The sequence below is a fragment of the Ixodes scapularis genome, unplaced genomic scaffold (assembly GCF_016920785.2).
Source record: "Ixodes scapularis isolate PalLabHiFi unplaced genomic scaffold, ASM1692078v2 PGA_scaffold0__279_contigs__length_252992795, whole genome shotgun sequence".
Lineage (NCBI taxonomy): Eukaryota > Metazoa > Arthropoda > Arachnida > Ixodida > Ixodidae > Ixodes > Ixodes scapularis.
The window spans coordinates 63,934,976-63,953,272 of NW_024609835.1; the positions used below are offsets into that span (position 1 = coordinate 63,934,976).

The 18,297-nt window shown below is 43.1% G+C and overlaps 1 protein-coding gene across 1 annotated transcript in view; it reads left to right on the forward strand.

Moving 5' to 3' along the window:
- Positions 1 to 3,561: 3,561 nt before the first annotated feature.
- The window catches only part of LOC120836286 (glutamate-gated chloride channel), a 126,549-nt gene continuing 111,813 nt past the window's right edge, over positions 3,562 to 18,297 (forward strand). The window contains exon 1 of the mRNA XM_040499105.2: positions 3,562 to 3,647. Coding sequence (XP_040355039.1) covers positions 3,562 to 3,647 — 86 coding nt within the window. The remainder of the gene's footprint in view (positions 3,648 to 18,297) is intronic.

Here is an 18,297-nt window from a genome sequence, read left to right on the forward strand (position 1 = left end):
TTCTCAATTTAGGGTGGTACTTCGGGAGCTGTGTTTTCTCTATACTTTTAGCGTGGTTTCTCTGTATGTAGATTATAAATTCTTGGCACTCATCATTTTAGACTTTCTGGAATTTATGTTGGCCACTCTTCTCTGTCTTGGGATGTGGCCGTTTGTCTCCCATTCTTCCCCAGATTCGTACGAGAGGGCTCGATACCGCAGGATTACAGAGGGGACGAAGCTTAAAATTGCATTTATCAATTGAAAAAACCGTCCGCACCAAATCTTTGGAGTCGGTTTCGTGGAATGACGAAAAAAAATCGAGACGAAATGACCCTAGTTTATTTTCTTTAAATTCGTTTTACGGTAGTTTGATTTTATTATTTTTCTATAGTTCTACTCACTGCCATAAACCCTATAGCCAAATAAAAACGCAACTATCTTTTAGTTGACATCCTGCGTGATCCTCAACAAGACATCTCAAATGCGTACGCGTTGTTGTCGGTTCTTTGCTCCATAATGGGTAGTCGGTTGTGCGAAACACACAGATTTACAAAAAACATTTCGCAGTTCCGAATCCCGTGGTTTTGTCCCGCCAATGTACCGAATCCATCGAGGGCTCGTTTCAGAGATCCTCCTGACAGTCCCTCAAAGTCTCGTCGCAGTCCAGGTCATTCTAACTGTCCACTCTACACCCACCTTCGCGAGCGCCCTCAATCGTCGAGGTCGTGCTCAAAAAGAAAATCCGCACCGCTGGAGCGCAGTGTTGTAAAACGATGTGCTCCCAGTGGACGAAATTCTGGCGAGTTTGGGAGAACGCCACTCAGAAAGTTGAAAAGCCATCTTTCGCTCGAGTTAAAAATGCGGATACTCTTCGTCTCTAGCATCGTCTGTTCGTCTGTAGCACAACCCCTAGCAGCAGCATCATCATCATCATCAGCAGCAGCAGCAGCAGCAGGAGCAACAAATGCATCAGTAAAGGCGTACTATACGCCTTGTGGACAGTCTCCAAACGATCGCATTATTTCAGTACTTTGCGGCGACAGCGGGCCTGTTCGCTCGCGAGCGTAATACCGGTAGCGACTGGCCGCGTCTTCTATCTCCATAATCGATACTTCCTTTTTGTAGCGGTCCTTCGATAACCCCAGTCACCGCCATACCATCATTGGTGCTTCTGCCGGCCGCCCCGGCGTTCGCCCTCCGTCCCCTCGAAACATAAAAGAAGGAGGCCTTCCACCTCGAGACGCCTTCATCCTTTCTTTTCGTTTTTTTTGTCTCTTTGAATCCTCCTCACACATATCTCCTCGAGGCTACAAAACTTGCGCGCCATCTGCGCTGTCTTAGACGAAGAACGGCTACTTGTGTATGTTGGGTATTTTTTATTAAAGAAGAGACAGTGGCATTGGCGCGCACGCTCGTACCCTTGCGCATTTTTAGTGCTACATTACGCTTCTTGTTTTTGTTTTTAAATCTTGCTTTCAGTTTTGTGCGTCGAGTGTGCGCCGAGGACCGGTAGGAAGAAAGCCTTGATGGCGTGTATTGATTTTGTATCTGGCCATAATGAGATGCGCGCTTCCTGCGATAGGCCTGCCTCCCTCTCCTCTAACCACCATCTCCCCATTTCCCTTCCAGCATCGGCCTCTCTGCGAGCCGTAGATCGAAGCACCACTAAACCAGAAATGATCGCGCGAAAACGCAATCTCGCTCGTTGGTTCCAGAACATTGAAGTGCTTCGCTTCTAGTATACGGGAGCGGTGGCTGCCACCACCCTGTTCCGAACAATGGGATGGGAGGCGAAGTAGACGCCGCCGCAGCACCAAGACTAAAGTAAAGCGGGTGAAAAAAAAGAAAGAAAAAAAAGACGTTCGACTTTGGTGTGAAATATGTCGAGCGAGGCGCAGAGAGCGCCTGCCGATCGTGTAAACAGACAATGGCGACGACGCGGATTTGAAGAGCGAGGTCTGGGTCGAACACGACTTGCTTGACAACGCCTCCGTGGCGTCGAGGGATTGCTCGCGGGTGGCGGGTAAGGGGGCCCCGTGAAGGCTCTGCCACGTCCCCGCGGGGTCGTGTCGTGTCGGTGTCGTGTAGTCGGCCCCCCGAAGGCATCGCCGCCGGAAGAACGCCGTCTCTTTCTATATTCATCAGCCGTGTCGGGACGGAGGGAAAGAGAACAAAAGGCGGTTTGTGAAGCCGCGTGAAGCGTTAATGGTGGGCATAACTCCAGGTCCTTTTTCTTCATCGCCCGAGGTGGGAGGAAATCAGATATTTCTACTGTGAAACCAGTGATTTTGTTGAAGTGTTGGAAGTGTTTTTGTTTACAAACGCTTTCAAAACTCTACATTAAGGTGCGGTAGGCTTATATGCGTATATTGTTTGTGAGGATAGCTCTTTTTTGCTAGTTAAGTAAATTGCTTCAGAGGCACCGGACAGTGTCGACGTGGCCTAGCTCACGCGCCTTAATAATTTCTTTGCAATAGGGGCGCGGGCTGCGAACATTCAAGAGAGAAGAAGGAATTGGGTCGAACTCCTGCGATTTAATTATAAAATATTCAATTTGATAATTACCGGCCTTTTGAGAGGGAAGGACTAATAGCCTATATATATAGCCTGGGGTATGACACTGAGTGTTAAAACTTTGTTTGGCGTTGATGTCAGCAATTAACCTGAAGCTATTTTAAGACTCTTCAAATTTAGCTAACTTATTGGCGTCTCGTTTCTCTCTGACAGTACCATCGCCACACGAGATATGTGGTTTGAAACAGTTGACTACTTTTCATAATTATTAGTGTCAGCAGGGTAGCTTGTTTTCGCTGGGTTAGCAAGCAACTGTGTACAGAGAAAGTGTTTCAGACTGGTAAAGTGTCACGCAACGATAGATATGCCGATAAAAACTCACCTGAATGAATGTGTGTCGTATTTTTCCTTTCTTCTTTTTCTATTTTCTCCGCTCTTTCCCAGCAGAATTTCTCTTTATTAACGAGCCCTTTTTACCATTCTATTTGATTGACTGATGCCACGAAAATGCCTGCAAAACATGAGCTCTATGATGGTCGTTATAGGATTATTATAGCCTCTGGGTGGACTGTTAGGAGCATGTTTGTTGATATTCATAAATTTCCTACGTACGTTTTCACACCGGGTCTCTAGAGAGCGAAGTAAGTCCTGTCGCTTCTACTCCGTATTTTTTTCTAGGGATCTTTTGACTCCGCTTTATAATTAATGAAGTTACGGAAAACGCCACTCGCAACTTCTGGAAATTAGATTTTGTGCTTGAGGGTGTTCCGCTTTCTTCACTCACAGAAGGAAGCGCCTGTGATATGCTTTGATAGGCTGGAAATTTCTCTGGATAGTTGTAATATAAACGACCGCATTGTAGGCAAAATGGACGAGTGCCTTTTTCTTCTTTGTTGCCTACTTTTGTGAAAACAAAAATTACGACCTTGAATCAAAGCGAATTTTAAGCAATACGCCAGCGACACGATTAAATGCACGTGTTTCACTAATCTAACTTTGCCCATCTTTTTTTTTTCTGTTTTGCAGGAATGAGCGAAGATCGCTGACCGAAACTCGCCCGTCACCATGAGCGTGCATCCATGGCGCTTTTGTGTCTCAGTGGTGGCTCTTGCGTTTTTCTTGTTGATTCTTCTGTCGTGTCCACCGGTATGGTGAGTATCACTCCTGGATTCTACCCTTTTTTATTTGCATTTCAGAAATGCCAATAGGTACACTCGTTCACGCTATGCGGAGGCAGTAACAAATATATAATTTCCCCGCCTTAAAAGTTGAAGCCGTGTAAGGCTACTCCTAGCCTGAAATATAAGATTTGATTAACAACTAAAATAGCTGTTTTTGACTTAACAATAACAGCCATGCAAAAGCGAAAAAAACAGTATTGCGTGATTCGACGCAGAAATTTAAGTATTTAGGTTTCCCCTGGAAAAAGAACATTCTAAGCCGGTTTAAAACATTTTTTTCCGCGCCGTCACTCTTTCCCGTGACCCTTTTCCCGCACTGTGCACTTGTTTGTCAACGGGCTTGCAATCTTTTAATCTTAAGGTAGCGCGCGAACCAAAAAAACAGTGGATAATGTGCGACACCTTTTTATAATGCATAGTTGTGTTACTAACTTAGGGTAATGTATATTATCAACAAATACGAGGTGCGATTCGAGAACTTTGGGACTAAGTTTGTAGCTTATATACAGATGGCACCACGGTTATGCGCGAGCAGCTGTCAAAGGAAGGGTCCTTTTATGTAATGTTGTGCAAAAATGCGTCGTTTGTGAGCATTTGGAGCTACGCTCTGTATTTTTGACTAGGCGCGCGAGAACAATGACGATTTCAGCATGGAAGGCAGACCCTAGAGAGAGAGCGAATATTGATTCTGCCTCAAACTAGACTAATCAAAAACAAAGACCGTTGAAATGATCGGTCAGGCACATGGCGAAAATGAAGCGAAGCGGCGGGAGGTATTTTTAGCGATACTCGCTCTTCAGAAATGACAGAATGTTATTAAAAGACAAAGAGGTGTAAGGAGACTTTGCCCGACCTTTCTTGAAATCCCTGCGCATCACCGTGCTGTATTCTCTTTTGAGGCGACAATACTAGTCCCGGAATTTTCGGTTTGCTCATCGTAGTTACTGCTACCAGCAAACAAAAAAGTCGCTTTAAAGTCATTTATTAAACTGCTGATATTGGGTGTGAAAATAGCTAATAATAATGCCTAGTTCGCAGTACTTAAAAAAAAAAAAAAAGAAAGAAAGGCGCGTAGTGTCATTGTTTTAAAAATATAGTTAAACAGCAAGAAATAATCAAGCGCCTCCAAATTGAAGGCTCTAACTGCCGAGAAAAAAAATATGACTTCAATTTTGATCACGCAAAAACTGCAATGATCCAATCGTAAGTATAAGAATGCGCGGCGTACGTGCTCAAGACATTTCAGAAACTCAGCTAGGCGTCCGTGGGCGCCCCACTTCAGCAAACATGTTGTGAGGCTTATACAGAAAACAAGAAGAAAGGACACCACGTGCAGATTATTTGCCGAACATTCCATCCGATGTTCAAGCAAGGGGCACCCAAAGTAAAATTGCAACCCAGCTGTCACGCCGATACGAATGTCAAAAAGTTTATAAAGTAGCGGCAAAAATAACAAAAAATAGGAGGAAATCTAACCTCGGTTATCCTCTTACGAAAGACGTCATTTTGAGCCCCCCGGAGAACAGTCGTTTTAAGAAAGTTTTCATTATATATTTTTTCTGTCGTGTTTTTGTTTGTTCTTTTTTTTTATTGCGCTACTACGAGCAGCTGAAAAACGTCCATGACATAAAGGGAAAAGCATAAATGTGGAAGCATAAAACAAACAAAAAAGATTACGTAATAGCGAACTAAGGGCTCGAGATAAAAACGTGACCAATATGAAGACATCATATTTGGCGGCGGGACCACGGTCGGAACGAGCCCATTTCACTGGATTAGGAGGAAAGTAATAGGATTAGAACTTTAATGTCTGGAGCCCAAGATGACGCTCGGGTTGGTCGGATTGGATTGGCTTTTGGTTCCCCGTAACGAGCCGCTTGATACTCCGAGTGGTTGAAGCCGTACACGGGAAAGTGGATGAACTGGCGTCTAGTTTTGTGACGTCGATAAAACAAACGGATATTCTTTGCTTATGTCAGGTTCCCGCAAGGAAAGATGCGGCTTGTAAATTCTGTTAAGTACAAATTGGTGCATTGTTCGGATTTCATTTTATTTTGGTTTTATTTACTTACTCAAGTCAGGCAGGCGTTACAAGGAGTGGGTGAAACCAAAGCGATAGAGTTCATATAAAAATATTAGCAACAACACACAATGAATAGCGGGAAATTTGAAGGCAAAAGTGTCAGTTTTTACATTTGAAGAAAGATACACTCAATTACCTTTTTTTTTTTCTTCCAATTTTTGTATTACGTATGTTCACGTTACTTTAAAAAAGTGACTCAATACTATTACTCGTTACTCGCTCAAAAAGTAACTAAATACGTTATTCCTTACCGATTCTCAAGAGGAACGTCTTACACTACCTTAAATGTAACGAGTTAATTTTCTCGTTAGTTTGACGACCAAATACACAACTGCTTCTGTTTCAAGGTTTGTTTTTTGTTTCCCTTTTAAGCGTTCGTTGCACTTAAGCCGTAGCTGGCTTCGAAGTATTCATCGGCTATGTTTCCCCGCTTCCTTGAGGATACATCTTAGGTGACGCGTAGCAGTCGTTCTACTGACATGCTCGAAGAAACGGCATCTTTGTGCTTCAGCATAAGCTGGTGATTCTGGGATTTCCTTGTCTCATTTGTTATCTATCTCTATGCTGCGCGAGTTCGAAGTTGACAGTGGGTTTTGTGTCTTCCCGTGTTGGCAACATCCTGGTTTGCATTCGGTTTCTATACGATCCTAGAAGGTTCAACCAACGGACCTTGTTGTGATCTCTGGGTGAAGGACATTCCTAGCTGTGGAGTTTGATTTACGCGTTCTGTGATAAGCGTTATTATACTGTCACGGTTTAGTTGTTTTTCTGGCTATCAATCTGCCTGTGTCACAATAGACGCATACTCAGATTATAGTTAAAACAAGGCTGTTTAAACGTTATTGCACGCATTACTCCTCAAAAGTAACGAAATACCGTTACTCGTTATCCTTTTCACAAATGTAACTAAGTACGCTACTTGTTACCGAAAAAAGTAACTAGGTAGAAATAACATGTTACTAGTAACGCGTTACCTACATGCCTGCATAAAACACACCTTTAGTCTGGTTGGCGCTACTTCTCCAGTGAACCGAACGTCCCAATATTCCTTATGGTACGAGATAAAATATTATGGGAATCAAGCATATTATCCGGAATTCTAGCCTTTTCGTTTCGCTTTTTCATTGTTTGCTTACAAAACGCAGTTGTTACACAAATCATCCAAACGTTATTCTTTTCTTTTTTTTTGCAAATAAATGTTTTGATTTTAATTGAAACTCACGTAGGGAACAATATCTAGGCTGAATATAGGTGTGCGCCCAAAAAAACTTAGTTCTTTATTTTTTATATCACACTACTTTTTTTATTCAGTTTGCAATTAAATTTCTATATTCAGTGCATGTGCTACTTAAACGTTTTACACGGTTTATGTAAATATTACTGGACATTCCAGAGTAAATAAATAATATTATTTAGAAAGAGCAATAATCGTTCGGTTCGTACACCTGCAAAACATAGGAAAAAAATAAGATGAAAGGCTTCGAAACCGGTTTTACCTATAGTTAATGTGCGTCTAGAGAAATATAAAAACATTGTTCGATGGAGCCATTACGTCAACCACCTGCTAGCACCTTTAGGGGCAGGAAACATCCAAACTAAAACCGTTTACCGTTTTGATCATCCACTATGCGGCGTATACAGTAGCCCCGTGCTCAGACAAGGCCAGAGGTTTTGCTAACTACGCCTGTAGTACTTAACTGTCCGCGCGAGAAAATCAAGCGTGTCAAATGGCTGAACAAAAAACACAGAAAGAAAATGAGCGACATGAAAGAGGCATAAAAAGTCTGCGAGGGTGTTGTCAGTTGCTGGCGACAATAAACACGTCCCTAATTAATCTCTAATGCATGAAGTCCAATCAGAATGACCATCAGCGCGGCGCCTGGCAACGGCACAAAGCCCGGCCAGATTTAACCCGGGCCAGAGCCTTCGGCAGTGCACCCGGGAATACATTACAAGTCCGCTTCTTATAATGGTGGCCACCACAGTCAGACGGCTCCGAGGAACAAGCTTGGCGGCACTAGTGGCGCGCCCTCCACGTTCCCTCTCTCTTCTCCCTGCCCTTTTTGTTTTATCCCTCTCTCTTTATCTTTGATGCGAGGCGCTTTGCCTCGATCTCTAGTGAATTCATTCATGGGATTTTCTTCCCTTTTTTTTTTCTTTTTGCTGGCAGCGTTTCTTTTGATATGCGCGCTTATAATGTGGCTCGACATTAATGGAGCAGCGTCTAATTGTCTGGGGAGACAACCCGTATGAGAAGCCGCCGTGGCATATGGACGGAGTTGGGCTTTGATTCTCTCCTGCCTTTTTCTATTACTTTGCTGTTTTTTTTTTTTAAAGCATACTCGAATATTAGAAGAAATGCAGGAAAACAGGAATCCTGTTTTGTTTTTGTTTGTTGTAACGAAACGTTACCCGATTCATTGAAATGCAGTTGAGCTCCAGTGAGGTTTGAAATTTCCTAATACTTGAGTTATGTTTTTTTTTTTTTTAAGGAGGGCGTTGTTATTGCATACAAATAAAAAAGCAAGTGTGTTTTACATAAGCTCTAAAACGTAATGTAAGGTCAGCTTTTTTTTTTTTTTTTAGAGTGTAACAAGCTTAGTGCCGAACGGGGGACATATATCAACTGAAACAACCTTCTAGTCTACGAGAACTTGAAAGACGCATGTCTTGTGACGAGGCTTCTTCGATTGGTTCATCCAGCGTACTAGGTTTTGTCATCAACGAGGACCACTGTAGAGCATATCTGCATAGAAAGAAAAAAAACTATTCCAGCTGATTATAACGAGGAAAGCAAATTCGCACAATTTTAATTGTGCAGATAACGTTTCGAACCGAAGGGTGAAAATCGTACCTCAATTAATTTTATCGTTAGAAGCTTAGAACTTCACCACTACCTTTCTCGTTTCGTCACGAATTAAATGCCGTAACATTTGTGACATTATACATCACTCGCTAAAATTGTGTTTAGAACACCATTGTGTGATTTTTAATCTTTACATTCTGCTGATAAATGTATTTTGTTCACGTTTTTTAAAACGTTGTTATATATATATATTTATTTCCACTAGAGACAATCGTACAAAAAGAAGCAAAGACCCGCGAGACAAGTAACAAAGACACGTTCTTGTAGCGCACGAAATCTTTCTAATAGTTACAGCATCACTCTACGTCAAAGATTATTCAATATTTGGTATGGGTTAAACGGAACATCCGACGTATTTCCATCAACGCAGAAATCAAAACACAGACACAAAGCACGAATCTAAGACATGTTTATGACGCCGCTGGGGTGTGCTACGTTTCGATGCAATACTAGGGTAGTTCTTTCAACCTCCAATCAGCTGCGTAAATGAGACAGGAGTTATGAGAAATATTTTAATGTATACAAAATGTATATATATTCCAGTTATTTTTCCACGTTATCAACGCTCAAATTTAGGCACTCATCAGGACGCGTCAAGAGCTTCTAGATGTTATACTTAAAAACTTTTATCACCTTATTTCTCAATCATTCTCTCAAAAAAAAAAAAAAAAAAAACGTTTGTCGTTATTTTTTGTACATGTACTGCATTGCAAAGATAGTTTAGGTTGAATTAAAGTAATGTAAATCAGACATGAGCTCATGTTTTCCTGATTTTCTTAGACTTGTGTGCAACTTATTTTTATATTCCAAACTTCGTCTGATCTTTGTGCGCTTTCCTGCAAATGTGTTCTAACTAGCTGGAACAGAACTGTAAATAGCAAGAAACACCTAACCGAAGAAAATAGTTCCGGATCATATTGTGTAAAACTAACCAGGGTGGTGGTGTAATTCCGCATAAAGTGCAACTTTCTTTATTAGTTCAAGATCATTTACAGTTTTCGATTTTCTCGTGCTCCGATTTTCGAGCAATCTTCAATTGATCAGTTTATTTTTTTTTTTAGTTTTGTTTTGCACACAAGTTTCAAATATTTGTAATTTGAACTTAAAATTTGTATTTTTAAAATTAATATTGCACTTAAAAAAAGACAAAACACCGGGACGCCCGTGTGGCCACTTACCACAAGACAGGGAAGAAAAAAAAAAAAAAAACTTCGAGCGTAATTATTTTACAACGCGCTTGTGATATGTCAATTGTACCAATCAACGGATGAATTTCGTCGAGTGACGATGCTGCTCATATGTTTAAGTCTGAAGACAGTCGGTAGACGGTGGCCTTTTAGATCAGGACGCATGTGCGGCCTCGCCATTCACAGAGCACCCTCTCCTGATTCCCGTGACTGACACTCCCAAATGGTTTTCTGGGAAGTAGACGCTCTAGGTTGATTGTTTTATAGTGTGCTTTCAGTAAACAAAAGTCCCTGCTTTTCAAAAAGAACATAGCTGGCGCGTGTTTCGATATCCGTACTATTTCCGAAGGAATTCTTCACAAGGAGAAGCTCCAAAAACGAACGTAAAGGTTGGACTTCATGAAGCGAATGTACGACGAATAACTGCCGAACTTCGCCGGCGTACCGTCGCTTTGCGCACGACGCAGCACCCACTGTGCTGATGCCTCGCACACAGCGAACGCCGCCGGGCGAAATTCGTCTCGGTTTTCGATCCACGAAGTTCAGCCTTAATGCTTTGATGCTGTCCACGTGGGCTAGTGAAGTCAAAGCATGGTTCGAGACAACGTATTACGAAAACGGCTCGTGAAACTCCCTCTTGCATCAACAGTTCAGCGCAGTACATTTACTTGTTCGTCCGTAGACTATACCCACGGTGGCTATAGATCACTAACAGCGGTCCTGCGTTTTGAACTAATTTATTACATTTTCCCACGTGATACACCAAGTTCCTCCGGTCCGCAGACACATTCCTTATTTTCGTCGTCCTTTAAGCCAGAATCGCTGATAACTTAGAGCATTGTGTGTGTCTGTCCTTCGTCCCGCCTTTCCGTCGCTCCAAGGTTAACAATGGCAATCTTAAACCAACGCATCTGTACTCTCACATTAGTTTGAGAGGCTCGTACAGGGGAAACAGTGACGTCACTGTTTTCGTAGAAACTTGTCCGCTGACATGCCCCTCGTGAGAATACTTCCTCAGGCACCCGAATACTGCATTCTTACGTAACATACTCGGGATATTGAACATGAAAGGAACACTTTTGAAACATTGAATTTGCCTCAAGCTCAAATTTAAATTGATGCGTAATGTGTGCTGCTTTTGCTAAAGTCGCTCGGTTGCCTTGAAGCGATTCACACGAAGCCTTCGGTTACACTAAAATCTGCCATTAAATTTTAGTATTCATTTTTTTCGAGAGGCCTTTTTGAGCACTCAAAAGTACGAAGGACATGACAAAACAGCCTGCGAAAGAAGGGTTCCCCTTGGCAGGCAGACAGTGCGTGCTGGTTCATAGTCGGGAAGGGAAGTCTTTTGTAGCATTGATAGATCTGTCGGACGTAATCCTCCTCCTTTTTGAGTGGTTCAAAGGACGAAATACAAGCGAAGGATTCGCTTCCCCACTCTGGCCTTGCCCGAATCCTGGTCTTTGTCTCGACTCCGGCTTCGTTTCTCCTTTCACTTTTTCTTTACCTTTTCCGTAACGCACGCCCCGTTTTCTCGTTTCTATCCCCTCCACGCTCCTTCCTTTCATTCGTGGCAATCTGCTGACTCGGAATCATGAATTGAGCGAAATTGAACGAACGGTGAACAAAAAGAAAAAAAGAAGAAGATTGTTCGTCGTAACTCGTTCGTGCGCCAGCTCACGCAAAAAGGCAGTCATTTATTTCAAGAGAGACAAAATGTGCGCAAAGGCAACTAAGCATACTATATACCGATCGAGAGGCCGAGACGGAAGACTTGCCGACGAATCTTTATAGTATTCGCTCGATGTCTACCTATCTACATCGCTGGCTCTTGGATTTTGAGGTAAATGTCGTAGTGTGGGTCGGTCATTTATTCGCTTCAAAATAGAAACACGTGTTGACTATTATTAACGTACACGAATAAACGGCTCGAAATATTTTAGCTTGGTTTTAGTGATATAGTTTGACTCGCTTTTCAGTCGGACCGCAGCCGACGGTATACAACCCTCTTATGTCAATCAAGCAGCGCCAAAAGCGCATCGTCACGGCGTTGCTTGTACCTTTGCCATCACTGACTATGCGGAGCGCAAGTTCGTCTGCTTCTATTGCAGGGGTTTTGGTGACGTTGGAACGCCGACCTCTGATTGGCTCTGATTGAAAGATAGTGGGTAGACCTGAAAGCAAGCTCCCTTGAGGTCTACCCACTATCCTTCCATCAGAGCCGACCAAAGCTCAGCGTGTTGACGTCACCACAACCCCTGCAAAATAAGCAGACGAAATTGCGCTCCGCATACCCTTCAGGAAGAGTGAAGGCACCGAGATCCAATGCTCTTACATGGCTTCTTTTTTTACACAAACTGGTCCATAATAAGAGGAGATGAGAAAGGATGGCCCGAAGTTTAAGCCGTGGAATGATCCGGTGTACGTTTCCGTTTTTGCTGGTTACGGATCTGCACGATGAAATGTTACGCGGTAGACCTCATTAACGGAACACGCATGGAGCACCCCGAAGGAATCGTGGACACGATGAACACTGACGGCGACCTTGATCTAGCACACCTGCCTCTCTACTTGTTATTTTACGTCGTTTATTTCGCTCATTTATTTACCTTTTTAATCGTTTGTTCGCGCGACGCGTGTGTTAGTTTTTGAAGGGCCACAGTACCAATCTATAGGCATGGCGAATGTAGCTTATGAAGGGGACCGCTTCATTTAGCGGTTTTCGGGCTGTTGAAAGGTGTAGCTAGGACTATTACTTTTTAAAGTAATTTCGTAAATTACGAGCAACTCAATTAGTCCCGCCTTTCCTGCAAAACCTATTAGAATATTTACTTTCGCTCTAATTAAGCGATTGCTTACAAACTCACCTCTCTACTCGTGTGAAAGGTTCTGGCCCGAAACGGTAAACTTTAATATATTATTGCTAATCGGGTCTGGCCATCCTCAGTGTTTTAATGTTGCAGAAACACACAAACCAATAATATTTTATAAACTGAAGTGTCAAGTGTCAATTAGAAATATGTTTTACTTTGTAATATGTCTTCAAAGCGCAACGCCGCTGATGCACCTTAAAATTGTTTTCCTGAACTTTTCCTCGCTGCTTACATTATTGTTTCACCAGATTTTAGTTAGAATATAAATCTTTTCCACGCTTGTTTCCGTCATGCGAGTGACTAATTAGGCAACTGCTGCACCCTCGCGAATAGCTTTCGGTTAAACAAAGCTCTTCACCTTGCCGATGACACTCTTTCGATTGAGAACAAACTTAACTACGTATCTGAGGCCCTGATCACCCCTTCGCGACTGTTGAACCACGCTTATTTTTCTTCTTTGGTAACTTCACTAGCGTTAATTATGAGAAACTCTCTTAACGGTGCGCTTCAAAAGCAGCGCACCCTTAAATTTTGAAAGTGGCAGGCCTAGCTCGGTGCACTTCCTTTGTCTCGAGGGCCGTTCTTGCCTACTTAGAGCGTGCCGGCGGCGCGCACATTTTTGTTGAAACGTTTGGTACAAAAACACTGAGCAAACATTTTGAAGGATGTTGAACCTCGATGTAGGGCTGTTTCTTATAGCTACCCTTAAATTTTTGTTCTCGATGCGTCGTTTTTGTTGAAGTGTTTTTGTCACCGAGAACAAAGAGACGTCTTCGTCCTTAAAATGAAATATGAGGCGCCTTCGCCGATGTGTTCGCGCGCCTTAAATAAAGCAAACACATACGTGACGAGGCGTCAAATACTTGTTGTACAACAGCTGCAAAAAATGTAGCGCGGCCCCGGCGTTTGCAATTAGGAGTCTGAAACTTTTCAATCCCCTCTTTGTGAAGACTTTCCTCGAATTTGTTTTAATACCCACCTTTCTGTCAACGTTCGGGCTTTTAGTTAGCGCGGCAAACAAGCTCATTAGACCTAGGCACTTTGCAAAACTTTAATCAGCTTTATTTTTATACATTGACTCACTGTTGTACCGCTTATGGTTTTATATTAACTGAGCCACAACAACATTGTCAAAAAGGCGCCTTACACCCGCAACAACGTTACGGGAAGGGTGCTATGTTTTTTGCACCGTTTTGATTGAGTTTATATGTACGTTAGAGGAAATCGGCTTATAACAAAAAAAAATCACAAAAATGATTGTTTAAAGAAAGGTGTCAGCCCTCATACTACATGTTTTTCAAAGTTACTGGAACAAGATTAACTTCTGAATTAAATGCGGGGTTCCTCCAAGTCGTAATAGTTTATTTACACTAGGGAACTGCAGCGAGCAGTAACTTACACATATGTAGCCATAAACAGGTAGTCACTAGAAAATGCACAAAACATGGAATCAGGTCTCTATTGTTTATATAAAAAAACAAATTAATTGATTGGCGAAATGTTAACTGTTTTGTCATCTGTGAGTGTTCACAAAATATAAGGTACTTATAAATGAACTTACATGAAACGAATATATGTTGTACTGACTTTTAAAAAGAACGCAAATCCTATCAAGCCGTTAAAAATGTTTAAAAACAAAATTTGCGACAATTTACGCCTTAGTGTGAAAAGTCAAATTTCGCTGACTTATTTGAAACTTATTGACGCCACATTACTATATAAGTAACTAATATGGCCTAAGAGGGCAATCTATTGTAAAGTCATATCTGTAAAAATACTGATCACTCCAGATTGTTGGGCGAGTTGGTACTTGGTATTCAAAAACATGGCAGCGCTTGAGTAGCGTTAGGTCTGTTGGAGCAGGCTGAACGTTTCTTACCTGAAGGGTTTTCGACGGTTGTCCTGATATAGGTTGCGGAAGGGCTTCTCAAATGGCTGAGAGCAAAAGTAAACTCTGGTCCAGATTAAAAAAAAAAAATAGCGTTGTTCCGTAGAAGCGCAAGACTGCTTACAACCTTAAGAAAATGGGTAATCGGATAAACCCAAAGGTCGTTTTTTCTGCACCGGAAAAGCTCGAAAAGTTGTGTAAATTAACAAAACCTTTCAGCAAAACCTCGCAGTGTTGTGTGAAGAAATACAAATAAACCCGATTGTTTCCTGTGCATTTCAGGTCATGTATCAGATTCTGTTGTCATGAGAAAAGAAGTACGTTCGACAAACGGGCATATGTTTAAATGATTGGTTAGGCGTTGCACAATCTAAACGTTAACAGCTATCGAGATGGCCATCTCTCAGTTCACTGCCAAGACTGCGGCTGCAGGCTTCTGTTTAACACCAGCACTATTGTTGTCAGACATGAGTATAAGAGTGTAAGAGAGGCAATCGGAGGCAGACGTGATCAAGAGATCTTCTCGTTGCTTTTATTGACATGATAAATAAGGAGGTAGCGTTCTTGCGAGCGCTGGCGAAGCCTGGGATGGACTTAGAGCGCGATGACAGCAATGTATGTATTTCCCAGTTTACGATGATTAAACAGTTGAAGTCAACGCTGTGTCGTCCAGTTTTCTATGTTGTCTTCGTCCCAAGCGCTACCATGTTTTTTTATGTAAAAACACATTTTCTTCGAACTAACACAAAATTAGTTCCCTAACGTCGTCCTGCTAAATTGAGCCTCGAAGAAACTAACAACTACCAACGAAAAAGCCTCTCCTTTCTCAGCTTTATACAACACTCGCATATGAGTGGCGCCACTCTATTCTTATTTTTACCACCGAGTCGGGCGAGACGTTAAAACAATTCACGCAATAAATTTGTCCTCTTCCCTCAAGCCGACCGGATCAAGATTCCTTCCGTCAGAAAGCTCGGGGAGGCCTCTCCTATCCCTGGTCCGTCGCCCCCGTTAGCCCTGTTGGCGTCAACGGATGAAGCCGTTTCAAGGCAAGCGCGGGCGACGGGCCGTGTCGGAATTTCCCCCAACTCGTGGATGGGGGGGCGCAATCGTGATGGGGCCGTCCTGCTCCGATGGGCCCGACCCCTCGGCTCCGCGCTCCAATATGGCGCGCGCTTTCCCAAGCGTGAACGGTCGGCAGTGCACTCTCGCCGTTCGTCTTGCCCTCGTTCACCCAGGCTCTCTTCGTCTCGGCGGCGTTCGTCTTAGTGTCGTTGGTCGTGGCAACGTTATTCGCTCTCGCACTGCTTCGGGTGGGGACTCCTCCGTATCGGGAAGAAGGGCGACGCACCGGGGTCGGATTTGGCCGTGGCTTATGCAAATAAAGACCGGCTTTGAGTCTAGGGCGCGCTCCACTTGCCCCAACGAGTTGGTGGCCGGTGGACGTGCTACTGAGATGCGAGTCGGTGGCTTGCTTGCTTGTGGAGTTTGGGCTCGCGAAAGGAGAAGCGAGGGAGGTTCTTGAGCTCCAGTTCTCGCAGTTCCTTGTCCACGGAGACGTGAGCACTGTTGTTGTTGTTGTCTTCTGCTTCGGGGGCGGCTTAGGCTGTTGCTCTTTATCGGTGCTGTCGGCACTTTGACTATAATCTGGCGTAGCTCTTTCTTCGGCTGGGAGCGCACGTGATGGAGGCTCAAAAGAGAGGGGCCGAGGAAGATATTGCGCTCGAAGCAGGCAATGGACCGGTTTCGAACTGCTAGCTCTGAAAATTAAGAAACACAAGGAAACTTTGAGAAAGCGGGGGGGGGGGGGGGGGGGGGGCGTGATTTTGTGTGCGTTGGGAGTTTGGCTTGCAGCTTCGGAATCTATGTGAACTGTGCCTACCACAGTATTGCAGCGGTCTCTCTAATAATCGCTTCAAACACGTGTTAAGCGTCAAAGACATTTTATTACCCCTGTTTCGTGATAGTCTCTTCTATGGACGCAATATACACCGGTGGTAGACGAAATGGCTCCTTGAGTCATAGAAATTGATCCAGCAATATGAAGGAGAGAGATACTTGACTAGAGACACGTTTGGAATGTATGGAATAAGAACTTTTCATGCTTGTCAAAGCTGACATGGAGCGCCTACTTGCGCATTATGTTACTAAAATCTGGGTGGCAAAAACAAAAATGTATATTAAATCACACAACAATTAAAACATCAAAGCAAATATTGTAGCGGGAAATATATATCTCGGGTTGTATATATGTCAGGTCTTTCCACATATTTTAAAATTATTAAAAATGAAAAATCTGGAAAAAATAAAAACGGGCACGCCTGCCACACTTGAATATGAGATATTGCTCGCTGATAGGCAGACATGCTTACGTTCCTCTCACCCTCATTGTCCTTCATATCCAGACTGAGTGAATGAAGGGCAGCTTTCAACGCTTTTCTCTTTCTGAGTTGTGAGTGCACAATTAATTGCCATATCGTAATACTTTGTCTGAAATGGCAACGTGTTAAGCATTGCCATTTCCGCAGAAATGGTTGAAAGCTTGGGGGTCCTTATATTATGCCATTCATATTCCCCACTCTTGTTCAAGAACCAAAAAAAAAAAGAATAGAAGGGTATTTTTAATGTATTAAGTGCCCTTAAAGAAACCGCCAATCCTAAAATTTTGTCCGTCCGTCCGTCCGTCTGTGCATTTTTGCTACATATAGCGGGGAAGTTGACGTCCCATGACCTAACGTCCGTGAGCTATACAAGTTTCGGGGAAATTGACGGCACGTGACTTATATGTCGATTTAGTTTCCCCCTCTAAATTTAGCGAGAAAGTGCACGTTTTCTGACCTAAACGTCACTTCAGTTATGCCGTTAAATTTAGCGGGGAAATCCACGTCACCTGATCCATACACCAATTCAGTTTCTGCGCTAAATATAGTGGAACAATTGACGTCACGTGACCCAAACACCAATTCCGTTTCCCCGCTAAAGTTAGCGGGGGAAATCGACGTCACGTGGTACCTATACAACTAATCAGCCTTTCCGCCAAATGTAGCGGAAAAATATACGTTATAAGACGCACCAACTCCCCTCACCCCATTCCTACCCCTCCTAATAACACCTTCTAGATAACCCTAGGTGTGTTCATTCTTGGGAATGCTCCTCATACCTCTGCCCTCCCTCGCCACTTACCTCCGATTCCTTACCGCTGCTTCTCACCCCCTTCCCTTCCCTCTTTCTCCTCATCTCTACCTCTTTCTTCTACGGTGTCTTACCTCCCTCTCTCTCCCCCTCTTTGGTCATGTACGTCACACCAATTCACTTCTTTTGCTAACTTTTTGCGGGGAAATATGTGCCATGTGACCAACCGATTCCCTCTCTTCGTTCCTCTCGCCTTCCTTCCTCTCCTCCTCTCCCCATTCCTCTCCACACCCTCCTAGAGTGTTTCGCCCTCTCCCTTCCTCCCTTCTTGCCTTCCTTCCCAACTTCCTTTTCTCTGGTAACGTGACACACAAAATCAGTTTCTCCGAAATCGATAAAAATATATATTCTTCAATCCCGGAAAGTCTGTTTAATATCTTCCAAACAATGTAACCAATCGCTCCTAAAAACTGAATGTCATGCGTTATAGGACTTCTAAGCTAAAGGTAGCTGCCATTTTTTATTGCTTTTTTTTCTATATATACTTTTTTCACGTCAACGTTTGCCCTCTAAGTACAATGCGTAAAGACA